This window comes from Cnephaeus nilssonii (genome assembly GCF_951640355.1).
Source record: "Cnephaeus nilssonii genome assembly, chromosome: 1".
Taxonomy (NCBI): Eukaryota; Metazoa; Chordata; class Mammalia; order Chiroptera; family Vespertilionidae; genus Cnephaeus; species Cnephaeus nilssonii.
The window spans coordinates 8,734,740-8,762,711 of record NC_137072.1 but is presented as its reverse complement, the minus strand read 5'-3'; the positions used below and the strand labels follow the sequence as shown (position 1 = coordinate 8,762,711).

General features: G+C 35.4%; 1 protein-coding gene across 2 annotated transcripts in view; it reads right to left on the bottom strand.

The window, feature by feature from the left end:
• Window positions 1–27,972, bottom strand: part of MDGA2 (MAM domain containing glycosylphosphatidylinositol anchor 2) — a 981,798-nt gene that overhangs the window by 114,912 nt on the left and 838,914 nt on the right. For both annotated transcript variants that reach the window (XM_079779348.1, XM_079779347.1), the window contains exon 10: window positions 8,414–8,562. In XM_079779348.1, the coding sequence (XP_079635474.1) occupies window positions 8,414–8,562 (149 nt within the window). The remainder of the gene's footprint in view (window positions 1–8,413; window positions 8,563–27,972) is intronic.

Here is a 27,972-nt window from a genome sequence, read left to right as displayed (position 1 = left end):
AACAAAAACTCATAGACAGACAACAATATATTAGTACTAGAGGGGGGAGTTAATAAAGTGTAAAGGGGATCAAATATACGGTGACAGAAAGAGATTTAACTTTGGGTAATGGGCACACAATAAAGATGATATATTGTAGAATTATATACTTTAAAGATATATAATTTTATTATTCAATGGTCACCCTAATAAATTTAATAAAAATAAATCTAATTCCATTTTGTCTAGTCTCATTTATTTAAGGCAAAGCAAATCCCTATTCTTGTATTGGTATTTTTAATTTATATGCATTTATTTGTCTATAGAATAGCAGGGAAAAGTGAGTAGACATATATAGCTCTTCATGATAGAGCTCTGTGCTGCCTATGCAATTTCATCTCCAACCAAATCCTATAACTTTACATTCTAATAATTCATAGAATTATATAGCCCTTTGTAGCAGTGAAATATAAAAGCTAAGAAAAGAGCTTTTAGGATTAGACTAATAAGGTTAACATTACAGCTTCCCAATGACATCTCTACAGAACATGTGTACATAGCTTTACTTTCATTAATATTTTTCTGCACCTAAACAGTTTATATAAAACCACAAAAGACCCCACATAACCAGTGATGATACCAATTTCCCAGGTTTTCTTTGTGTTTAGTACTATACTGTAATATTTTTCTAATTTATATATTTATTTCTTCTGAAATCAAATAATTGTTTTAATTTTTCCTCATTTATAATTAAAAGTGAAAACAGATATTAATATTGTATCATAATTGAGTAATTTATAAAATAACAAATTAAGGACATATACACATTGTGGGTGAATAGAAGAGATTAAAAATAAAAAACATAATATTCAACTATATTAGCATAAATTTGTAAATATAGAAGTATTTAATTTAAAATATGAATAGCAATTAAAGTTAATAAAAAGAGAAAATTTCAACAACATATTACTGCAAGAGATATTTGAAAACAAGGTCAAGTCTACCATTAGAAGATGAAGAATAAAATAAAGGAGTAGGAAGAGGTGGAGAAGTAAAAGGAGGAGGAACAGGAGGAAGAAAAAGATAAAGACACAAGGTTCAGAGGGTATTCAGCTTAATTACACTTGTCAGACTCCAAGCCAAATAACTTGGGTTCAAATCCCAGCTTCATCTTTGATTTAACTCTGCGATCTTGCATGAGTTACTGAACTCCATGATTTCTCAGTCTTTAAGATAGCAACAACAGTAGTATTTATCGCATTGTATTAAGATTAAATATGTTAACATACATAAAGCACCTAACGTAAGATCATACTATAATATATATACTTCAAGCACAGCTATTAAGAATAGATAATGGCTGTGATATTCAAACTATCACCTTCAAATTTCTACTCAACTTCTTGCTTCCATCTTTTCAGAAATGGTTTCCATAACTTGTGTAAATTAAAGCAAATTAAACAGTTTTTTATATTTTGCATTTCTTGTTTGAACTTTCAAAACAGAGCACAAAACTTTCAAAACCTAGCAAGCCATTATCAAGTAACTGTACCTCAGTTTATGTAATTATATTGTTCCAGTCATTTTAGTTAAAATATTTTATTTTGACTGCTAAAAAATAGTCAGGGTTTTGGTATAAAAATAATTTAAAAATAGATATGACTCTACATTTAAGACAACTTAAGACTTTAAGAAATACAACTGAAAAATTATAAAGCTAAACTAGTAGTAATTTATAATTTAAAAATGAAGCAATAAAAATTATTATCAATTTAAGACATATCTGACCATCATTTATTTTTGAAATTCAAAGAAAAATTCACTTAAGAGTTGTGTTTTAAAGTAGGCACACTCCTTTGCAAAGCCCAAATTATTAATAAAAAAACTATCAAATACAAATTTTTGTTACATATACCACAATTAAGTAAATTTTAATGCCTCTTTAATAGGTTTCTTGTAAAAATGATTAGAAATGTATACAATTACAAGCCTAAGGAACTGTATACATTTCTAATCATTTTTACATGAATAAATCTGTATTCAAACAACTTACCAGTGTTGAAGTATGAAAATTAGAAAAAGACTATAATCTGAACTCCGTTCTACATTTCAAGTTTTGCTAATTCTTTTCCCCTTAAGTTGAATGAATGTTTTTCATTGAACTCTATGCTTCTAGTCATTTAAGAACACACACCACACACATACACACACACAACACACCTGTCTATTGGGAAGTTTCTTTGATTTGCATCTATGTCTTAAAATGCATAATACTGTAACATATATTCACAGATTATAAAACATACAATTTAAGCAATCAAGAAGTATTCTTTCATTCAAGGAAAAACTGGTATATCAGCCTTTACTTCTTCATAAAATACTGATTCAATTGGACAGCCAGGATAGCTCAGGGAAATGTAATTAGACTTATAATTAGTTGACCTTGGAATGTTAAACCTATCTGTAATTTTTTTCAACTTAATTACTTATCTTAAATTTAAAAGCACACAAAAAACAAACAAACAAAACAACAACAGTGATTTGTCAGCATCTGGTATTTTAAAAATTTATGGATTTGTAATCTTTAAAATTTTTGTTTAAAAGTACAAATACAGCCCCACACACACATTCACACACTTAGTTCCCATGACATTGGCAGCTTTTTTTCCACCTCTTAGTTCTTCCTTTTTTATTGGAACTTCTATCATTACTGTCTTCATGCAGTAAATTTCTCTCTCTCTCTCTCTCTCTCTCTCTCTCTCTCTCTCTCTCAATCCTCACTCAGGGATATTTTTTCCAGTGAATATATATATATATATTTAGAGAGAGTGGTAGGGAGGAAGGGAAAAGGAAGAGAGAGAGAGGGAGAGGGAGAGAAACATCAATGAGAGAGAGAGAGAGAGAGAGAGAGAGAGAGAGAGAGAGAGAGACATTGATTGATTGTCTCCTGCACTTGCCACTACCAGGGTCAGGCTTCAAACCTACAACCCAGATACATGCCCTTGTCAGGAATCGAATCTGAGATCCTTTGGTGTGTTGGCCAACAATCTAACCACTGAGAAACAGTGGCCAAGGCTATGTCTCTGTATTTTTACTAGTTCCAGGTCTCATGTCTAATGCTTCTAACTTATAACTTAAATATTCAAGGGGAAGTATTCATTCAAATTCTTAGTAGCATGTTCCTAACTAGGGTACCATTATTTGTTTTATGTTCCTCTATTACTCAAATTTAACAAGTCTAATTTGAAAATGTGAGCATACTTGAAAACTTTGCTTCAATAGTGTGTTTTTTTCCTGTCAATAATTTAATACTCTCATTCCAAGTCTCTTTTAGGCAGCTCATTTTTCCACCACATTCAGGGTCAAGAAAGTGAAATATTCTAATTATTATTTTACATTTTCCCTCTTCACTATTCTCATCTAAATCTTACTTCAAATATGCCCAACTGGTCTCTACCTCTATGGTAATATCATACAATATACTATGCACAATACGAACATATTATAAATGTCATTTGTTTCATGATTTATGACTATACAATGAATTCATGTTAGCTATCAATTCTCCACAGGTTTCCCTAGATTAACATTAAATGCCCTGTGTAAAGTGATTCTTCTTAACATCTCTCTCAAGAAAATTAGTCCATATGGCATGTCTATCATGTACATTATTCTCATTTGACTTCAACTTTATCTTACAATTTTCCTTTAGCATTTGTAGATGGTGACATAGAAACTAGTACTTCATCATGCAAGTTGCTCAAAGCATAAAGTCACCCCCATGACCAAATAATTATACTGTATGCTCTTCAAATTTTTTTTTGCTTCTTCTATCAACACCTTAAACAAGGTACTTAGCAATATCACTAACCACAATTTTATGTACTTTGTATATGGATATTTATGTACATAATAAATTTATAAAATTTAATTACTATGATCTACTATAATATTCAGCCTTTAATAAACAATGTGATTAATTATTTAATAAAATACATATAAATGTTTTGAATGAAAGGAGAAATAAACTATAGCTCAGTAATTAAAGTCACATGTATGAAGACCAAAATGAAATGTGAAATAAATTAATCCAATAATCAATTATACCAAAAGTATATTTGAGAGTAGTAATTTTTTGATTAGTAATTATCAGTGATTACTAATTATGAAGAAAATTTGAATATCATACCTAATAAAATGGTAATATGCAAATTACCATCACTCCCCTTCGCCCATGATTGGGCCGGCTGGAGGCGTGGGGGGCGGGACTCAGGGTGGCCGATTGGCTGGAGGTAGGAGCGGGGGGCGGGGACTCGAGAGTCCCCACCCCCCGCTCCTCCTGCTGGCTTAAACAGCTGGTGCTGCGGAAGACGCTGGTGGCGGAACTCGGGGTGGCCGATTGCGTGGCTGCTGGCACCAGTTTTCCGCCAGCAGCAGTTTTCCTCTGGCCACCCGCCCGATCAGAGCGCCTCCCGATCGGAGTTCCTCTCGGGGTGGCCGATCCTGCTGGCGGGAGGCGCTCTGATCGGCGGGTGGCCAGAGGAAAACTGCTGCTGGCGGATAACTGGTGCCGGCAGCCAGGTGAAGGAAGGTCTATTGCACGAAACTTCGTGCAACGGGCTCCTAGTAAACGTATAAAAAACTAGCAAACAAACCAGTCTCCACCTTGGTGATCATGTCACTTAACCCTACCACACTACTTTGCAGTATTAACTGCTCCCACACCTGTTTCTATGGCATTTTGCACATATTCTTATTTTAATAGAGCATTGAGGACAGTATTTCTTTTTTAAATCCTGGCAATTACTATATAATTAACATACTCAAAGTTTGGTTGACTGGTGAGCAAGTGAATATGATAATTCTAAGCATTTTAATATATCAGGACTTAAGAACACAGGTACAGGGAAATTTAAGGCATTTTATTCAATAAAATATCCTACTTTCCAAAGATGACAGTAAAAAAAATCACATCTATTCTGTGTCTCTATGGCAGAGTATAAAAAGAAAACTGTATAAAACTCTAAAATACTTTATTATTAGAAACTATAGTTGTGTATGTTTTAAATGAAGTCAGATTATGTTTACATTGTTTGGTATATTCAGATAATTTAGAAATAGTTTCTCTGGTTTCTTAATTCATTAGATACCATGGAAAGTAGACATTCAAATAACCTTTTTCTCTTTCCTGTTAAGCAACAAATGATGCATATAATTGAGAGGCTAGTAGCTGTCTAAGGAGATTAAACAATTGCTTAGCTGAGCCTAAAATAATATAAGTTAAGGACGTTATGATTTTGAGAAAACTTTTTCGACACATTAGTTTTTTAACTTCACATGATATATTCATTCTTTTTTAAGTTTCTTAAAGCAGTGATTCTAGAGTTCTAATGCTTTTTCCTAGATACACTGCAACAACTTTTAAGAAAAGTGTGTAAGCCAATACTCAAATTTTGAAACAATTTTCCTCATCATATTTAAATATAGACCATAAAGTTTTAACCAAGAGTCAGCTAAATTTATCAGAAAACTCGAGAAATGCTATGTTTGGCTTACCAACTCCTCCAGCTGTTGGTTTAATAACATAGCAGTGATTTTAATTAAGAATAGGTAATAAAGTTCTTACAATTTCTGGATTAAAAATAAAGTAGGGTTATTTATTTATTTTAATATATTTTTATTGTTGATAATATTACAGATATCTCCCATTCACCCTCAATCCCCCCCTCCTCCCAGCCCCTACCCATCCCTCCAGGTCTTCACTACCCTATTGCCTGTGTACATGGGCTATGCATATAAGTACATAAGTTCGTTGGTTTATCTCTTCTCATCCCCCCAAATCCCACATCAAGGTATGTCAGTCTGTTTAGAACTCACCCATTAATCTTCAAGGATCAAATTTGTTTTTCAGACATTATGTAATAAAAAAAAAATGTATAATTAAGGCCATATTTTATATTAAAAGGAAAGCTACTTTGCACTAGATAACCTAAATATTTTACTGATAGAAAAATATTATTTAGACATATAGGCTCAAAATAAAAATAAAGGCTAAAACAAGACTTTAAAATAATAAAATGTGTAACATAAATTATTAATAATCCCTTGAAGAAATTTTGGTTTCATAACCAAAGATAAAATATTATTAGGGAAAAATACCCATTTTTTAAACATGTTGCTTAGGTAACATTCCAAACATTGTTTACTTAAACATCATCCAACATATGTTGATTACATTCAAAAGCTCATTGATTCAAGATTCTGAAATAGCTTGGGAGATGATAAAGGCCATATGCATCCTATATAATAAAGAGTTAATATGCTGTCGTGCCGTAAGGGCTCAGACACTCAACATTGGGGAAAGAGGAATGGGGACCAGCCAGGTTGCGGCCCAAGAGAGGGACAAGCTGCCTGCCCAGTTGTCCCAGGCGCCTGCGGCTGTGGCCCGGGCGAAGTCGTGCGCCCACGGTCCTCTGCAGCTGCGGCCCACCCAGGCAAAGCTGACCTGGGTTCTGGGTGCCTGCAGCTGGCCAGAGTGAGGGAAGCCCAGGTCCTGGGTGCAGGGCAAGACAGAGGCTGTGAGGGGCGATCAGGCCAGCAGGGGAGCAGTTAGGGGTGATCAGGCAGGCAGGCAGGTGAGTGGTTAGGAGCCAGCGGTCCCAGATTATGAGAGGCAGTCAGACATCCCCCAAGGGGTCCCGGATTGGAGAGGGTGCAGGCCGAGCTGAGGGACACCCCCTCCCCCGCACCCCATGCACAAATTTTGTGCACCGGACCTCTAGTATAATATAAAATCATTATTACAATGAACATCAGATCAGAATTCAAAAGTGACTGTGTCTTAAAATAATGTTGATATCTAAATGTACATACCTTAAAAAAAGGAATCTAAACTTTTTAAGATAATATAGAAATACTAGCAGCATACATTACAGAAGGTAGTTTATTAATAATGAATACAAGATATGGATGAGAAGAAAGAGATTTCATTAGTTTGATTCCTCTTTGGAGAAGTCTAATTCTGCTAATATCTGTCTATTTGATGGGGAAACTCCAATGGTAACTACTTTTCTGTTAAAATTGAATTACAGAGAAGGTAGCTGGCATACACAACGGAGACATTGGGAGCAAAGGCTTTGAGGGATGTTGAAGGAAGGGACCGATGCACAACTGTGTAAATTGTGAAGAATTACAACAGGCAGCCCTGCAGCATACAGGGTGCCCTGGGCAGTTACCAGATATCCCATAAATGTAAGTGAGGAAGGAAGTGATAAACTGACGATGAAATTATGACTCTATTATCTTCTCTATCAAGGAAAATTATCAATGAATTAAAACACTTTTGATATGGATTTGGGATTTACTCAGATTTACTTAGGGGCTGAAGTAAATGAGGACTAACAGAAAGTTTCTGAAGACCCACTGCTCTCTGCTCTCAGTGACCTGGGAATACTGAGACAAGGAAGCAGTGATGATCAAATGACAGATGTATTCATCAGGAAACGATATAGTTTTTGATTATCAGATATGTAGAATAAAAATACTCAACATAATATGTTGCTTAATTGGAATAAAGTACATATTTTATACTGTCTTTTATTATAACTGTGAAACAGACAGAAAAAACATTGCTTTTATGACAGTATACCTGAGTGGATTACTGATGGTCAATCAGTTTTTCTCCAAACAATATTTTTTCGTTCTACTGTCCAAACTCAAAATGCTATTTTGTTATTTCCATAATAAAGTAGAAAACATACATTACAAATCTATGGATAATGCAAAGTTGTGAGGTACAGCTAATAGATAAATCTTCAAAAATGTTTTGCTGTGCTAAAAGTAACCCTAAATAATACACTAAACAGAAACATTGTAAAGACCTACATTTAAATTTCAAAAATATTTATACCAACAAAGAATAACTGAATTTAACAGCGGTACATTTGAAAAAATGTAGTATTTTCTCATAAGCTATAATCTTCGACTACTGAGGAAATCAATCATACTTGATGTTTATATTTCTTTCATTATTTGTCATCTATCAGTTACATTGAGTATAAAATGTAAGTTTTCTAGCTTCTTACAAAATAATACAAAGAACTATACAGTATAAGTAAGTGATAGAACACCTTGCATGTTTATTTCATACCAATTATAGCATGTCATTTCTATAACATATCTAGTGACGAAGGATTTGAAGGCTCAAAAGATGTCACTTTAACATATGTCTGCTATCATAGTAGAATATACATAAGTTAATTTCCAAGATTTGTAAATAATTTGAAACTGTTATGTGTAGAGTAATTTTATCTTTTATATAGGGAAATATATTTAGAAATTCATGCAAAATAATTAAAACTTATGGCAGCTAACCATAGTAACAATGTCTTCACAAAGAAAAGAAAAAAAAAAAGCCACCAGTTAAATTTCTCACCTGCCTAATACCCAGCCGGTATGCCACAATCCGATCCACTGCATCAGGATTCATTTGTGTCCACTGTAGACTATAGGAATAAACACGGTGTCTGTTTTGCCACACAGGATTGTAGGTATCGTAATAGAATTCTGGAGCATAGGCCTTTCCTGAAAACAGAAGGAATACATTTAAGTGATGACATATTCCAATTAAACATACTTATTCTTTTTGTCCCTTTTACCACATTCTGCTAGGAGTTCTATATGTAACTCTTGCATCTGAAAAGTCTTATTATTAAAATCTAATCAATTTTCTGGAGAATTTTTTTTTACATTTCTTTATTGATTAAAGTATTACATTTGTGTCCTTATCCCCCATTACCCCTCCATCCCCCCCACTCATGCCCTCACCACCCTGTTGTCTGTGTCCATTGGTTAGGCTTATATGCATGCATACAAGTCCTTTGGAGAATTTTGAGTATAGATGCCAGAAGATTTTCTGGTTGATTGGATGAGCAGTCTCAGAGGGAAAGAAGAATCAAGGATGATTACAAGTTTTGTCCTAAAACCTGGAAGATTAAAATTTCCATCAACTGAGATAAAAAGCTTTGTGAGGGACAAATTTGGGGGGAGGAGAAAATCAGGGAGTTATTACCGTATTTTCTGGTGTATAAAACGACTGGGCGTATAGAAGATTTTCCTGGGTTAAAAAGTTGTCTTATACACCGGAAAATACGGTATTTTTTAAAATCCTCACTTCAAAATACATCAGAATTTTAATATGTCTGCTGTCATAGTAGAATATGCATAAATTAATTTCCAAGATTTGTAAATAATTAGAAAGTTATGTATAGAGTAATTTTATCTTTGATATAGAAAAATATATTTAGAAATTCATGCAAATGCGAGAACATGTTCACTAATATTTAGGGAGAGGGAAAGGGGGAAAAGAGAGAAGGAGAAAGAGCGAGAGAGAATCATAGATCGGTCAACTCCAATATGCTCCCTGATCAAGAGATCAAACCTGAAATCCAGATATGTGACCAGGAATCAAACCTTCTACCTTCCAATGTATGGGACAATGCTCCAAACAACTGACCCACACCAGCCAGGACAAAAATCAAGGAGTTAATTTTGAAAAATTTGAATGATCTAAATGCAGACTTTAAGTGGAATATACTAGTCTAGAATTCAGGAAAAGCCAGGATTGGAGATATATCTTGCTAACCATAGGCATATTATATATATGTATGTGTGTGTGTGTGTATATATATATATATAAAGTTTAAAGCCCTGAGACTCAACATCATCAAGACAGTGTGAGAAGACAGAGAAGAAAACCAGGTCTGATCACTGGAGCAATCCAAGGTTAAGAAATGTGGGGGCAGCCTTGACCCGTTTGGCTCAGTAAATAGAGCATCATCCTGCAGACTGAAGGGTCCCAGGTTCGATTCCGGTCAAGGGCATGTACCTTGGTTGCGGGCACATCCCCAGTAGGGGGTGCGCAGGAGGCAGCTGATCGATGTTTCTCTCTCATCGATGTTTCTAACTCTCTATCCCTCTCCCTTCCTATCTGTAAAAAATCAATAATATATATATTATTGATTTTTTACAGATAGGAAGGGATATATATATATATATATATATATATATATATATAGAGAGAGAGAGAGAGAGAGAGAGAGAGAGAGAGAGCAGGTTTCCCCTTAAAAAAAAAGAAGAAAAGAAATGTGAGGGCAGATAACACCCACAAAGGCCTGAGATGGAAGAACCAGTGAATAAAAGAAAAATTTTAAAATGTGGCATCCAAGAAGCCAAAAGAAGTATATCAGCACCGAATGACCAACTCTGTAAAAAAAAAATCAGTGGAAATTTAAAAAATCTTGTTTATATTTTCATTGTTTTTAGTCAATAAATTCAAAATTATCCAAACAGAACTCAACAATAACACAAGAACTTTGGTCAATAATAAAGTTTTTATTTAAAGAATATGCAAAGTGCATATAGCATATATAATATGTATAAAACATCTTTGTGTTGTTACTTTTGTGTGTGTATGTGTGTGTTTTTATAATGAACTGTGCACAAACCATTTGGAATTTGTAATTATAGGTCCAAATTACCGATGTTCTGAAATGTAGATTTTTCCTACATTCTAATTTTTTTTTTTACTAATCCTGCATTTATTTAATAAATAAACAATATTTAGTGCGAGCCTTTTAAATGCCAAGTTGTATACTAAGCATCAAGGATACAATAAATGAGGTCTGACCTCTGTCTGCAGAGAAATTACTTACATTTTCTCATACTTTTCAAATAGCTTTGTAATTATTAGTGGATGATGAGTTAATAAGTTGTACACTTATCATCCCTCATTCCACATTTGTCCTGTTTTATTTTATTACGTTAAATATTAAATGCCCTCCTGGGTTTTTCCTCCTATATTCCTGTGTTCAGAAACTTTTCTTACCTAGTTTTTTATATTTCTTCATTATTTGTCAGTTATCGGTTACAAAAAGATTAATTCATAAAAATTTATCACAGACAAAGAATAAATTTTGAACACTAAGAATGGAAGTGATGGTCTCTGTTATCCTGGAGAGGATTACCAGGAAAAACATAATGTGAAATGAAATAAATTTAATTTTTGACAAGTTTACTAGTAAAATTAAATAAATTGAATATATGAATTTTAGTAACAATTTGAAAAGTCTTCTATATCAACATTGTATGCATTAAAAATATTCTATAAATATCTATTCAGTTGAATTGAAAAACAATTATCAACTTCATACAAAGAATCTTGCAAAGAAGGAGGTCTCTAGAAAAAAGCCATCACATTCATTTTAATAGTCCTGTTATCTTTTATGATATTTTCACTTAATAAATGATAGGACAAACTCATGTTCACAAGATTACAAGCAAAATCCAGATGAAAGAAAAATAATATACTGAATGGAGAAGCGAATACCAAAATATCGCTGACAACTTGTATTTGAGACCAAATTTCTCAAAATGTTCTTAAAGAGGTGCATTTAGTAGTAGCCTAAATAAAAAACTAGGGGGTTTTATTAAAAATACCCATTCAGTTTGGAGAAATATTCATTCAGGTTTTAAAATAAAAAAAATCGCACATGCACATAAATTTATTCTCTGGTTTTACAGACAGTCATATTAAATGTTTTTACATTCATTTTGTAGGAAGCACAAAGTAGTACTAAGAAAATATCTTTATAATAATCCTAGACTCTTACAACCAGACATGATACCTGCTGGTTGAACAGGGAAATAATTTGTAATATTTCTTTTTCTTTTTGATCCTCCAAGCCTATGTTTTTCTTTTTGACCTTCCAGCAAGCAAGTCAAGGAAATATTATTTCTCTTTTATATTCATGTTATTTTTAATCAACATTGTTCTACTTTAAATGTTTTTAGGCTAACTGACCTAGAATTACATTCATTACCTAAACTAGCCAAAAATTTTTATATGTATTATGTATGATTATATAAAGATGATAGGTTTTAAAATATTCTTAAAATATACATAGGGAAAATTGTCATTCAAAGTTTTATATAGAATTTGTGCAAAAGTACATTTATTCTATTTTGCAAATAGCTCTCGAAAAGTAATTAAATTAAGATTTCAAAAATGCTTTTATGGGTAAAGCTCAAAGTAAAAGATAAGAAGCTATGACATGTCACTCTCCTGGTATAAAAATGCTAGCTTAAAACATAACATAGGTGCATACATAGGTTTACAGGAGAGAGAGAATTATTCCTCAGGGATCAAAAAACAAAGACCTGAAGACCAAGCAATGAAAAAAAAGCTTAGGGAGAAAAAAAGTGTTGTTGCTTTGTACCCTTGGGAGCTGAATTTTAGACCCATAAGGGATGAGGTTAATGGGCCAATCTAAGATGAAAAGTTAGAAATTAGGTTACCACATTCAATCAAGATCAGTAAAAACAGCAATCTCAGTCATAGGGTATCCTAGAATAAAGCTGCCCTTCACCAGCATAGGAAGATGACAAAAATACTACATTAAGAAAAAAATCATCCTTGGCTAGTGATACCACTGGAGTCCTTTGGTAGATCCAATATTAAGTTGTTCTTAAAGAACATGCTTTCAACTGAGACTGCAGAGATTTCTTCAACTAAAACCTCAATGATTATGAGTTAAAAATACATCAATAGCACACAAGAAAATGTGTGACTAAGAAGGACAATCAACAGCAGGATTAGACTACAGATAATGGAACCATAAAATGGAATTTATAAATAAGTATGCATGAAACAATTAAAGAAATACAATTGCCTTGGCAGGCATGACTCAGTGGTTAGAGCAATGGCCCAGGCACCAAAGAGTCATGGGTTCAAATTCCCTCTGAAGGGCATGTACCTGGGTGCAGGTTCAATCCCCAGCCCAAGTCAAGGTATGTACAAGAGGCAACTCATCGATGTGTCTCCCTCAAATTGTTTCTCTGTCTCTCTCCTCCCTTTCTCCTCCTCCCCTGCAACCCCCCAACTTCCACTCTCTGAAAATCAATGAGAAAATATCCTTAGGTGAGGATTAATAAAAAAAAAAGAAAAAAAGGAATACAATATAAAATGTTAAAACACACAACACACACACACACACACACAAACAAACACACACACTATGGAACCTTCTATAAAAGAATAATATTATCTGTTGAGAAAAAGGTAGGCTTCACAGGGGACACATCTAACAACATCTATATTGATCTTAAAAAAGAAGAAATTCCTCACACGGATAAGGTTGGCTCATGGAAGACTAAGAGAAGGAAAGTAAGGTATGGCCTTAGATTGAGAAAAATGAATATATGATAGACAATATTTTAGAACTACCACAGGATCTGGTATGGCTATAACATGTTGTACCCATCTTTCCTACCAAATGGTGCCCTATTGAAGCACAGAAATGTTCTTATCAACTCCTACTACAATGGCTGACACAATGCATGTATTTAAATAAGATAGGAAGTCAGGTCAGTGCTAATTTATGAAGTGTTTTGTTAGATATAATACATTTTATATTTACCCTACAGTTGCATTATTCTCAAATTATTTTGACCAATGCTCACTTCACTGGAAGAAAAAAATTTATAGTGAATATACTGACTTATATTTCCCAGTGTGAAATAACTCATTGACATCAAAGAATTAAGTGAAAAATAAGTCAATATTAAAAATGGTAACAATGAAAAAATTAAAAAACACAGTTGCAAAATATCAAGCATAATATAACAATTTAAAACTTTTCAAAGTTGTATTTATTGGTATAAAGAAAATATCTACAGAAATTCATGGCAGATGAAACACTGATGATGTGCTGATTTAAGAAAAAAAAGACTTCTAAAAATCATATGAATCAGAACTCTGTATGCATTTTCAATAGAAACTAACCAACACTAGTCAAGTGCTTTTGGAGTCAGAATCATATTGGGTTTAGACACATAGACTAAGGCAAGGAATTAGTCATTACAATATATTAGATACTAGAGACCCGGTGCATAAAATTCATACATGGGGGCTTGTGTCCCTCAGCCCAGCCTGCACCCTCTCCAATCTGGGACCCCTCGAGGGATGTCCGACTGCCTGGTTAGGCCCGATCCCGGTAGGATCTGTCCTAAATGGGCAGTCGGACATCCCTCTCACAATCCAGGACTGCTGGCTCCCAACTGCTCACCTGCCTGCCTTCCTGATTGCCCCTAACTGCTTCTGCCTGCCAGACTGATCACCCCCTAACCACTCCCACGCCAGCCTGATTGATGCCTAACTGCTTCCCTGCCAGCCTGTTTGCCCCTAACTGCCCTCCCCTGCAGGCCTGGTCACCCCTAACTGCCCTTCCCTGCAAGCCTGAGTCCTCCCCAACTGCTCTCCCCTGTAGACCTGGGTCCCCCCCAACTGCCCTTCCCTGCAGGCCCAGTCGCCCCCAACTACCCTCCTATGCCAGCCTGGTCCCTCCCAACAGTTCTCCCCTACTGGCCATCTTGTGGCGGCCGTTTGTGTCCACATGGGGGCAGCCATCTTTGACCACATAGGGGCAGCCATCTTGTGTGTTGGAGTGACAGTCAATTTGCATACTACTCTTTTATTAGATAGGATAGAGGCCTGTTGCACGGGTGAGGACTGGCTGGTTTGCCCTGAAGGGTGTCCTGGATCAGGGTGGGGGTTCTCTTGGGGTGTGAGACAGCCTGGGCAAGGGGCCTGTGGTGGTTTGCAGGCTGGCTATGCCCCCTGGCAACCCAAGCAGAGGCCCTGGTATCTGGGATTTATTTATCTTCTATAACTGAAACTTTGTAGCCTTGAGAGGAGCCAAGACTCCTGCTTGCTTGTGGCCACAGCCATTTTTGTTGGGATTTATTTATCTTCTATAATTGAAACTTTGTAGCCTTGAGCAGAGGCCAAGTCAGTCCAGGGCTGTAGAAGCTTGGCTTCCTCTATTGCCAGGGGCAACTCAAGCCTCCTGCTCTCTCCAGCTCTGTGGCTGCCGCCATTTTTGTTGGGATTTATTTATCTTGTATATTTGAAACTTTGTAGCCTTGAGTGGAGGCCTGGTCCGGCCAGCGTGTGCAGAAAGCTTGGCTTCCTCCATTGCCAGGAAACCCAATCCTCCTGCTCCCTCCGTGGCCACAGCCATCCTGGTTGGGTTAATTTGCATACTCGCTCCTGATTGGCTGGTGGGCGTGGCTTGGGGGTGTAGTGGAGTGATGGTTAATTTGCGTATTACTCTTTTATTAGGTAGGATAATATACATACAAATCTATGTAGCTCTCTCATTCCTTCATTGGACCGAAGTGAGAACAGCAATTGTTGGAACCATAATTACCTTTTCTAGAAATTAATGAATCTTGAATAATACTAAAAATGAAAGAAATGGTTCTACAGAAATTGGGATTTTTCTGAGTTTTAAATCAGCAATATGATATAAATCCACTTTGTATTTTACAACTATATCTGGTGAGTAAGAGGAGAAAAGATTAGATAAGTTAAAAAACTAATGGCTGGAAGCCAATAAGACGATACTATCTTTAAAATAAAAGGCATGATTTTGGAAATAATAAAAGATTGATAAATTTAAAAATCATTGCATTAAAACAGGTAATTAGCACTGCTCCTCAGTGGACAAAGTAGGTAGATTTCTAACTTTTCCATCTGCAGAGACTGAATGGGCACTAGAGCTAGCGCAGAGAACCCCAAACAAGAGGAATTCAAAGAGGTCCACACCAAGACACATCATAATTAAAATGCCAAGGGCAAAAGACAAAGAGAGAATCTTGAAAGCAGCAAGAGAAAAGCAGTTAGTTACCTACAAGGGAGTACTCATATGACTGTCAGCTGATTTCTCAACAGAAACTATGCAGGCCTAAAGGGAGTGGCAAGAAATATTCAAAGTGATGAATAGCAAGAACCTACAACCAAGATTACTCTACCCAGCAAAGCTATCATTCAGAATTGAAGGTCAGATGAAGAGCTTCACAGACAAGAAAAAGCTAAAGGAGTTCATCACCACCAAACCAGTATTATATGAAATGCTGAAGGGTATTCTTTAAGAAGAGGAAAAAGAAGAAAAAGGTAAAGTTAAAAATTATGAACAACAAAATGACAACAAATACATATCTATCAACAAGTGAATCTAAAAATCAAGTGAATAAAAAATCTGATGAACAGAATGGACTGATGAATATAATAGAATCAGGGGCATAGAAAGGGAGTGGACTGACAGTTCTCAGGGAGAAGGGGTGTGAGGGGTGCAGGAAGGGATTGGACAAAAATCTTACACCTGTGGATGAAGACAGTGGCGGGAGGTAATGGCATGGGGTGGGGTGGGGAATCAGGTGGAGGGGAGCTATGTGGGGGAAAAAGAGGAACACCTGTAATAATCTGAACAATAAAGATTTATTTAAAAAAAATAAGGTGGAAAAGAACTGTATGCATCTCATCCTGGAAAAGGAGTGAAGAATTACATTACCTCTTGCTTCCTATTCTTCTGAAAGCTTATTGTTTTGATTTAAAGCCATTTAAAATGTTATGAAAGCGAGGCATAAAGAATACTTTGAGGACAAAAGGTTTAATTTTTTGAAGTCAAAGGAAACTTTTTTAAAAGAATCAATGTATGTATGTGTTAACTATATTTGGTATTTAGTTATGTGATATTTAAAATTAGTTCTTATCTCATTAAGAGTAATAAAGGAATTATTACTGAATTGTTGAATTCTGCCTATTCTCATTTGAATGGAAAGGTAGTAAGCTAATATTAAAAAGAAATGAAAAAGAGGGAAAACATGTAAGTTATACTTAACAGAAGAAACTATTGCACCTGATAAAGAACAATTTGTCCTAGAGTTAAGATGAATGTCATAGCAGCAATAAAACTGAATGTTATCAAGAGTTTGTTCAACAGGAATAACTTGTCAATATGTGTGCAGAAAACAAAAGCAGAACAACTAAATTATGCAGCTGTGAAATCAGTAACAACATCTCTCAGTTAATGATTGTTTAGAGTAGTGATGGGTAACCTTTTGAGCTTGGTGTGTCAAACTTCGCCAAAAAACTCAGCATAACTCGGGTAGTGTGTCACTTTGAGGAAAAAACATTATTTCTCAAATGTTTCATCCTCAGGAGCAGCAAATGTTTCATCCTCGGCAGAAATGGCTCTGCACATAAGTTCTTTGGTTAATCTCTCCCTACTCACCTCAACGCTGTCCTCCTTCTGAGATTTGTCAGTCTGTTCCATGCTTCTATGTCTCTGAATCTATTTTGTTTGTCAGTTTATTTTGTTCATTAGATTCCAAATATGAGTGAGATGATGTGATACTTTTGTTTCTCTGACTGGTTTATTTCACTTAGCATAATACTCTCCAGGTCCCTCCATACTATCTCAACAGGTAAGATATCCTTCTTTTTCACTGCTGCATAGTATTCCATTGTGTAGATATACCACAGCTTTCTTATCCACTCATCTGCTGATGGGCACTTGAGCTGTTTCCAGATCTTAGCTATTGTAAATTATGCTGCTATGAACATAGGTGTGCATACTTTCTTTCAGATTAGTGTTTTGGGTCTCTTAGGATATATTCATGGAAGTAGGGTCACTGGGTTAAATGGTGGTACCATTTTTAATTTTTTGAGGAAACAGTATACTGTTTTCCATAGTGGCTTCACCAGTCTACATTCCCACTAGCAGTGTATTAGGCATTTTTTTTATGAAGGAAATGCCAAAATAGAAACTGGGAACAAGCTTTATGGGATTTATGGCTAAATTCCTTTCTGAAAGGAAAGCTTTCATTTTTCTTTATGCTCAGGTCTCTCTCTTCTTCCTGCTGATACAATCGCTAAGTAAAGCAGTCTGATCACTTCTCAAATAATTAAGAGTAGAGCTACCACACATCCCAATAATCCCTCTCCTGGGAAAACTTGAAATCATGTATTTGCAAAGATATATGCACCCCTATGTTCATTGCAGCATTATTTGTGGTGGCCAATACATGGAAGCAACCAAAGTGTCCTGTGATAAAGGATTGGATAAAGAAGATGTGGTACATATACACAATGGAATACTACACAGCATAAGAAAGGATGAATACTGCTATTTACAACATGGATGGACCTTGAGAATGTTATGCTAAGTGAAATAAGTCAGTCAGAAAAAGCTAGAACCATATGATTTCACTCATATGTGGGACATAAAACTGAAACTTATGACAACAGTACAGTGCTTGCCAGAGGGAAGGGGTGAGGGTGAAGGGGGTCCTAATATATCATGATAAGATAAGATTTGACTTTGGGTGGTAGGCACATGGTTCAGTATACAAACCCACACCTGAAACCTATATGATCATATTGACCAATATCACTCCAATAAATTTAATAATAATAAATAAATTACACAAAAGAAAAGGAAACCTTGCCCACTTATCCCTATAAAATACTATATAGGATTCTAATGAATTACTTATGAAATAGCTTCTCTCTTGCATTTGCTGATCTATCTTTTAGATTGTCTATTGTTTGTAACTATTAGTTTATTCTAGCAACGTCTAATTTCACTCTTCTCACTGCACACCAACAAAAGATTTCTAGCTCATGTTTGTTTAATAAATGAATCAGTGAGCTTTTCTCCTGATTGTGTTTTCCTGCCTACATTCTGATGACTCACTGTGACAAAGGCTGAAATTTCCTAAAACTCTAGTAGTATCCTCACGCATCTTGACCCCTTAAACAGAAATGCTTTGCTGTGTGATTTCTTTGTTTTTCAACTCTTATCCCTTTTTTGGGTACCTAAAACATAGCTATTCTTTCTTTGTTAAATTACTCTTTCATCTAGCAGAACATTAATATACTGCAATTAATGAAACTATCTCCCCAGAACAGAATATTCAAAATATGTATCATCAATTTTAATAGAACCTTAAAATTATTCATCATTTTCCAGTTGAAATGAAGAAAAATATTTTAACCCAATTCCTGTTAGTTTATTTTTAGAGTCTTATTTTTTTAGGCTAAATATATGTCATGTTTAGTTGAAGAGATGTCAATAAAAACCTTTACATAAATTTCCCCTAAAATTTTATGTAAATAAACAAAAATTGCTAAATAATCAATAAAGCATCAAAATATTATTGGAATAAGAAAAACATTATATATAGCAAAATGGAATAATATGTTTATTAGTATATATTAATTACTTGAGTTGACACATCTAAATTATTAATCATAAAAATTTCTTGCTTGATCCTCATGTATATGAAATTGATCAGGATTACTAAGATAATCTTATAATTTTATTTGCACTTGGAGAAAATACCATATAGGATTCTTATGATATATTTATGAAATGGCTTCCTACAAATCACATTCTTTATTAAAATGTATTAGCATGAAGCACAATAGTAATTAAGTAAAGAGGTAGCAATATTATTTCCTAATTAACAAAAAAAATTGAAATAATATACTTAGACTGGCTTGAAAACTTATAACTTAGCCTTTTAATAGTTTGCCTCAATAACTAACATTCATTTAAAAATATTATCCTATCATAATTCAATTTTCCTTTACAGCTACTTCTTAAATAATTATATATTTAGAATAATTTTTTTCTTAGAAATATCTACTTGTGAAATTATTCAACAATAATGAATTCACATTGCCAAAGTTAAAATAATTTTATTTTAATATTTGAAATATGGAATGAACACCAAGAGCAAATTATATAAATTCTTAAGAATCATCTTCATGTATTAATAATTTAGCCTTTTCCTTAATTTCTAAGAAGGTAAAGATCATTAAATTAAGGCTCAGGAAGATAGCATCCAGGCCTATTTGCTGAGAGGCAGAAGATATGAAAATGATGATAAAATGTAAAGACTAATTTACCAAGAATCCTGTCATTACTTATTAGTAGACAAGTCACTCGGATTGAAGTAGGTGAGCAACCAAATAGGCTTTCAGAAGTAATATGGCTTAGTTATTATTTATTGCAATAAAAGGGTTTGACCAAACGTGTAACTGTTCAAGCTGTACAAATCCACATCAGTTGAAAACTAATGGGATGTTTCCCATGTTAAAATTCTCTTCCAATTTAAAACACTTCTTAAAAGAGTTCATTATTTCATTTGAGTATATTTATGTCATAAAGATAATTAATAATTATAGTTTAATCAGTAAATAATAATAATATATTTATTTTGTTACTGGTAAGGACACTTTCTATTAGTTTTTGTTGTTGTTGTTCTCAAAAATACAATTATTTCACGAAGTTAGCTGAGTTTAAAAGATATCTCTGGAAATTCAAATGGATAAAAATACAGGTTGGGGCAAAAGTAGGTTTATAGTTCACATGGAAAATAAATATAATAATAAATAAATAATATTACAAGAATAACCTCTGTGTTTTGTGTACTTACAATTGTAACCCTACTTTTGCTCCACCCTCTATATAATTAGTTTTTATTACAAAACCTATTATAGCATTGGATAAATAGTATTTAGTAATCATTAATTACCTACTGTGCCCTTCCCTACAAAACAATTAAAAATAAAGAAAGTAAAATAATATTTTTATGAATAGTTCCATAGTTGATTTCATTTTTATTGTTCAGAAGCATAAGAAATTGAAGCAATTTTAAAATTAAGCTAGACAAATTTAAATGAGCTCCCATTTTAAACTTTAATGAAACAACATTCCAATAAAATTGAGTCACCTCTGACCCTTTTAGGCATCCACCTAGAAAACAAAATATTTATACAAAGTTTGTATTGTTTACACACCACATAGCTATAGTTGCCCTGAGTAATATCAAATAAACACATACATTTACCTTATAACATTTCAACTTAAATAAATAGCCCTTTTAGTCTAAAAATCCTGAAAGTACTTTGCTAAAAATAATGCAAAACATGGATGTTTTGTGTGTGTGTGTGTGTGTGTGTGTGTGTGTGTGTGTGTGTGTGTGTTTCCAAACTAGGCTTGGATTATGATCTGGTCCAATAATTTTCAAAGATACCTTGGACTTGATGAAACAATTAGCTTTCACATTGGGCATGCAAATAATAAATTGTTAAGGGTTTAGAGAAAGCTTGTGAATAAAATCTATAAATCCACTGATATTATACTTAGAAATATCTAAGTAAGTTGATGTGTATAAAAACTACATGTTCTAAAGAAAACTAATCTGGATAGCTCCTCCTGGAATGCAGATGGTTGACTAATGGTGGAAGGAATACTTGTATTAAGAGAAAAATAAAGGCAGCTGTTTAATTCTATACTTCACTTACCTCTTTGTATTCCACAGTTCTTGCCTACGGGCCTTTGCTCACCAATACCTTATCTATTATTTGAGACCCACACAAAAATTACATGTCTAGTGTTGCTGTTTAAAAGTTATTCTATTTAATTTACCACTGCAACCATAGACTCGTGGAGTTAGAAAAATCGTAAGAGATGAAAACTGTATCTCAAATTTTTATATTTTTATTGATTTCAGAGGGAAGGGAGAGAGAGAGAAATAGAAACATCAATGATGAAAGAGAGTTGTTGATTGGCTGCCTCCAGCACGCCCCACACCAGGGATCAAGCCCAAAGCCTGGGGATGTGCCCTGAACAGGAATTGAACCATGATGTCCTGGCTCATAGGTTGACACTTAACCACGGGGCCATATCTGAAATTTATATAGGAATTTATAAGTTTACAAAGTACTTCCAAAAATATTAACTTATTTTAGTCTTTACAGAGATTGGCAAGGTCAAACATGCAAAGTAATATTACTTGGCTTAAGTTGCAAATCTTGAAGGTCAATAAGATAATAAATACAGACAATTGATTTGTCTGGCCTGCAGATAATCCCTCAAAATATCCAAATTAATATTTTGTGAGAAAGAAGAGAAGTTAGACCTCTCACTTAAATGTACAAATAAAGCTGGCTTTCAAACTGAAAGGGTCTGATCCTTAACTTCCTTAGTGGATATTTTTTCAGGAATGTCAAGATAAAATGAAATTATTAGCAGAATCCAGGATTGGAAGCTCTGGGGTCAGACACCCCAGTTCCTGTGCTGAGACATTCCTTTATTCTTTGCAGGACACTTCTTTCCTGATGGCCTTTGTTATTCAGGCAGTTTTCCTGGGGGAAGGCAGTTGTCCAACCCTATTGGAAAACCCTTTGCCCCATCCTGTGGAGTTTCTGAGGTCCATTAAGAGACTAAGAATAACAATCAGCCTGCTGGTAGAAGTGATTGCCCACCTTGTTGGAAAACCACTCACTCTACTCTGTGGTCAATAGCCTAAGGCTTACAAAAACTAAATACAATCAGACTGTAGGAAGAGTTGGGTCTCTGGAGATTTTGAGCCTTTGTGTGATCTAATTTGGGGCCTGGGGCTAGACCTTGGTGCACATTTCAGTCCTTTCCAAAGGTACCCAACCACAGCAGAGGGAGCCACAATCTATGGATTGCCAAAAGCTCCAAACAGGGTACTCAGGGGCAGTCAGAAACAGCATCTGACCCTGTTCTGCACTAGAGATTGGGTGGCGTAGTGGATCTACATAATATGTAGAAACAAAACCAAACAAGCAGCCAATATGGGGAGACAAAAATACAAACCCCAAATGAAAAAAAAAAAAGAGAATTCTCCAGAAAAATATCTAAATGAAATGGAGATAAGAAATTCATCAGACATGGAGTTCAGAATAATGATGGCAAAGATGCTCAACAGCATGAAAAAAAGATACAGTAACTATGAAGAATATGCATAACACTAATAAAACATTGGGGAAGAAATACACAGAAGATAAGGGGAAACAAAGGAGCAGATCAGTGAATGAGAAGATGGGTAGAAAAAGAAAAATCACTCAATCAGAGAACCAAAAAGAAAAAACAATTTAAAAAGAGGAGGACAGCCCTAACCAGTTTGGCTCAGTGGATAGAGCATCGCCTGCAAACTGAAGGGTCCCAGGTTTGATTCCGGTCAAGGACATGTACCTTGGTTGTGGGCACATCCCTAGGAGAGGTGTGCAGGAGGCAGCTGATCGATGTTTCTTTCTCATCAATGTTTCTAACTCTCTCTCCCTCTCCCTTCCTCTCTGTAAAAAAATCAATAAAATATATTTTAAAAAAACAAAAACAAAAAAACACAAAATGGGAGGACAACTAAAGGAAGATGTGGGACAACGTGAAACAACATTATTCACATATAGGAGTACCAAAATAAGAAGAAAATGAGCAAAGGATAGAGAACTTATTTGAAGAAATAATGGCAGAAAACTTCCCTAACCTGGTGAAGGAAAAAGTCCAGCATGTTCAGGAGACACAGAGAGTCCCAAGCAAGAAGAACCCAAACAGACCCACATCCAGAACACATCATAATTAAAATGCAAAAAAATAAAGACAGAGAGGGAATCTTAAAGGCAGCAAGAGAAAAGCAATTTGTGACCAACAAAGGAGCTCCATAAGGCTGTTAACTGATTTTTTATTAGAAACTCTATAGGCCAGAGGGAATGTCATAAAGTATTCCAGGTAATGAAAAGCAAGAATCTGAAACCAGAATTACTATATCCAATAAGGCTATTGGTGAAATAAAGAGTTTCCCAGACCAAAAAAAAAAAAAAAAAAGAAGAAGAAGGCTTAAGGAATTTGTCACCATAAAACCAGCAAAAAAGTTTAAAAGGACTGTTGTAATGAGAAGAAGAATTATATATAGAGAGAAACATAAACATAAAGAAGTAAAATGGTAATAAATAAGTAGCTATCAATAACAACCTTAAATGTAAATGGATTAAACGCTCCAATCAAGAGACATTGGGTAGCTGAATTGATAGAAAAATAGGACCCAAATATATGCTGTCTACCAGAGACTCACCTCAGAACTAAAAACTCACACAGGATGAAATTGAAAGGATGGAAAAAAATTCCCCAGACAAATGGAAATGGAAAAAAAAAAAAAAGCTGGGTAGCAATACTCATATCTGACAAAATAGACTTAAAAATGAAGGCCATCACAAGAGACAATAAAGATCACTACATAATAAAGGGATCGATCCAACAAGAAGATATAACCCTGGTAAACATAAATACACCCAATTTAGAGCATCTAAATATATAAAAAACTTCTGGAGGACTTTAAGGGAGAGATGAACAGCAACAAATTCATAGTGGAGGACTTTAACTCCCTACTGATTTTACTGCATAGATCTACCAGACAAAAAATTAACAAGTAAATGGAACCACTAAATGATACATTGGATCAGATAGATTCAATTGACATTTATTGAGCATTTCACTCCAGAGCTGCAGAATATACATTCTTCTCAAGTGCATGTATGTCATTCCAAAAGATAGACCACATGTTAGGACACAAACCAAGTATTTACAAGTAAAAGAAGATTGAAATCATATCAAGCATCTTCTCAGATCATAATGGAATGATTAGAAATAAACTTCAGTAAAAATACTCAAAAATATTAAAACACATGGAAGCTAACTGGAATGTTATTAAACAATGAATGGGTTACCAATGAGATCAAGAGAGAAAGAAAAAAAAAATCCTGGAAAGAAATGAAAACAAACATACAACAACTCCAAATCTATGGGAAACAGCAAAAACATTCCTGAGAGGGAAGTTCATAGCACTACAGTCCTACCTCAAACAAGAAAAATTAATTACAAACTAACCATACAATTCAATGAATTAGAAAGAGAACAAGAAAAGCCCAGAGTAAGTAGAAGGAAGGAAATAATAAAGATTAGAGCATAAATAAATGACATAGAGACTATAAAAACAACACAAAAGATCAATGAAACCAAGAACTGCTCTTTGAAAAAATAAAAGATTAATGAACTTTTAGCCAGGCTAATCAAGAAAAAATAGAGAGAGGACCCAAATAATTAAAATCAGAAACAAAAGCAGTGCAGTAACAACTGACATCACAGAAATAGAAAGGATTGTAAGAAAATACTATGAGCAAATATATGCCAACAAGCTAGATAATGTGGATGAAATGGACAAATTCCTAAAAAATACAATCTTCCAAAACTGAATCAAGAAGAATCAGAAAACATGAATAGGCCAATAACAATTGAGGAAATTGAAGCAGTAAAACACACACACACACACACACACACACACACACACACACACACACACACACACAAAACTCCAATTAAACAAAAGTCCTGTTCTAGACAACTTCAGAGGAAAGTTTTACCAAATATTCAAAGAATTACCATCTATCTTCCTCAAACTATTTCAAAAAAGGCAAGAGGAAGGAACACTTTCAAGGTTTTTTCTCCTAATTCCAAAACCAGATAAAGACACCACAAAGAAAGAGAATTACAGGCCAATATCCCTGATGAATATAGATGCTAAAATCCTCAACAAAATATTAGCAAATTGGATCCAGCAATATATTTAAAAGATCATACACCATGACCAAGTGGGATTTATTCCATGAATTCAAGGCTGGTACAATATTTGCAATCAATAAATGTTTCACATAAACAAACTGAAAGACAAAAATTATCTTCTCTAATAAAATGGTAATATGCAAATTAACCATCACTCTGCTACATAAGCCATGCCCACCAGCCAAGCAACACCCACGAGCCAATCAGGGCGAGTATGCAAATTAACCCCAATCCAAGATGGCTACAGCCACAGAGAGCAAGGTTTCCCAGGTAACAGAGGAAGCCAAGCTTTCCATAGCCGTTGCAGGCCTAAGCCTCCACTGAAGCTACAAAGTTTCAATTATAGAAGGTAAACAAATTCAAACAAAAGGCAGCAGAATGGAGCTTGAGAGAGCAGGCCAGGGTTGCCGGTGGCAACAGGGGAAGCAAAGCTTTCCGCACACCCTGGCCAGGCCCACCCGCTTAAGGCTACAAAGTTTCAATTGTAGAAGGTGAATTAACTGCCACAGAAATGGCTGCCGGAGCCCCAGGCTTGGCTCTGCTCCAGGCTACAAAGTTTCAATTGTAGAAGGAAAATAAATTCCAGATACCAGGGCCTCCCCTTGGGTTGCCAGGGGGTGTGGCCGGCCTGCAAACCACCACAGGCCCCTCGCTCAGGCCGCCCCACACCCCAAGGGAACCCCACCCTGATCCAGGACACCCTTCAGGGCAAACCAGCTGGCCCCCACCCGTGCACCAGGCCTCTATCTTATCTAATAAAAGAGTAATATACAGATTGATCATCACTGCAACACACAATATAGCTGCCCCCATGTGGTCAAAGATCCTGCCCCCATGTGGACACAAGATGGCCACTACAAGATGGCCAGCAGGGGAGGGCAGTTGGGAGGCACCCGGCCTGCAAGGGAGGGCAGTTGAGAGGGACTAGGCTTGCAAGGGAGGGCAGTTGGAGGTGATCAACCCTGCAGGAGAGGGCAGTTAGGGGTGACCAGGCCGGCAGAGGAGGGCAGTTGGAGGTGATCAACCCTGCAGGAGAGGGCAGTTAGGGGTGACCAGGCTGGCAGAGGAGGGAAGTTGGGGGCAAACAGGCTGGCAGGGGAGCAGTTAAGCATCAACCAGGCTGGCAGCGGAGTGGTTAGGGGATGATCAGGCTGGCAGGCAGAAGCGGTTAGGGGCAATCAGGAAGGCAGGCAGGCAAGCAATTGGGAGCCAGCAGTCCTGGATTGTGAGAGGGATGTCCGACTGCCCGTTTAGGCCCGATCCCGGTGGAGTCCCAGATTGGAGAGGGTACAGGCTGGGTTGAGGGACAACCCCCCGCCGTGCACGAATTTCGTGCACCGGGCTTCTAGTATGATGATATCAATAGACGCAGAAAAACCATTAGACAAAATGCAACACCATTTTTTTGACAAAAACTCTCAGCAAAGTGGGAATAGAGGTAGCATATCTCAACATAATAAAGGCCATATATGACAAACCTACAGCCACCATCACACTCAATTGACAAAAATCAAAAGCATTTTCATTTCAGATCAGGCACAAGACAGGGAGGTCCACTTTCACCACTCTTGTTTAACATAGCACTGGATGTCCTAGCCACAGTGATCAGACAAGAAGAAGAGGTAAAAGGCATCCAAATTGGAAAGGAGGAAGTAAAACTCTCATTATTCACAGATGACATCATATTGTACATAGAAAATCCTAAAGACTCCACCAAAATATCTACTAAATTAATTTGACAATGTAGCAGGATACAAAATTAACACCAGAAATTGATGACATTTTTATACACCAATAAGGAATTCTTGGAAAGAGAAACTAAACAAACAATCCCATTTACCACAACAACAAAAATATTAAGATACTTATGAATAAACTTAAGGAGGTAATCAGAAAACTACAGGACGTTAAAAAAAGAGATAGAGGAAGATATAAACAAGTAGAAGAATATATTGTGTTCATGGATTGGTAGAATTAACATCATTAAAATGTCCATACTATCCAAAGCAATCTATAGATTCAATGCAACCCATATTAAATTACAAAAGGCATATTTCACAAATCTAGAAAAAATACTTAAAAATATATATGGAATTAAAAAAGATCCTGAATAACCATAGCACAAAGAACAAAGTTGGAGGAATCATAATACCAGATATCAAGTTATACTATGAAGCCAGTGTAATCAAAACAGCCTGGTACTGGCACAAGAACGGGCTTATAGATCATTGGAACAAAACAAAGAATCCAGAACTCAACCCAAGCCATTATGCTCAATTAATATTTGGCAAAGGAGGCAAGAGCATACAATAGAGTCAAGACAGTTTCTTCAATAAATAGTGTTGGGAAAATTGGACAGATACATGCAAAAAAAAAAAAAGAAACTAAACCATCAACTTACACCATACACAAGAATAAATTCAAAATGGATAAAAGATTTAAATGTAAGATGTGAAACTATAAAAATCCTAGAAGAAACCTAGGCAGCAAAATTTCAGACATCTCTCATAGCAATATGTTTGGGGATACATCTCCTAGGGCAGTGGTCGGCAAATCGCGGCTCGCAAGCCACATGCGGCTCCTTGGCCCCTTGAGTGTGGCTCATCCACAAAATACCACATGCAGGCACGCATGTACAGTGTGACTGAAACTTCATGGC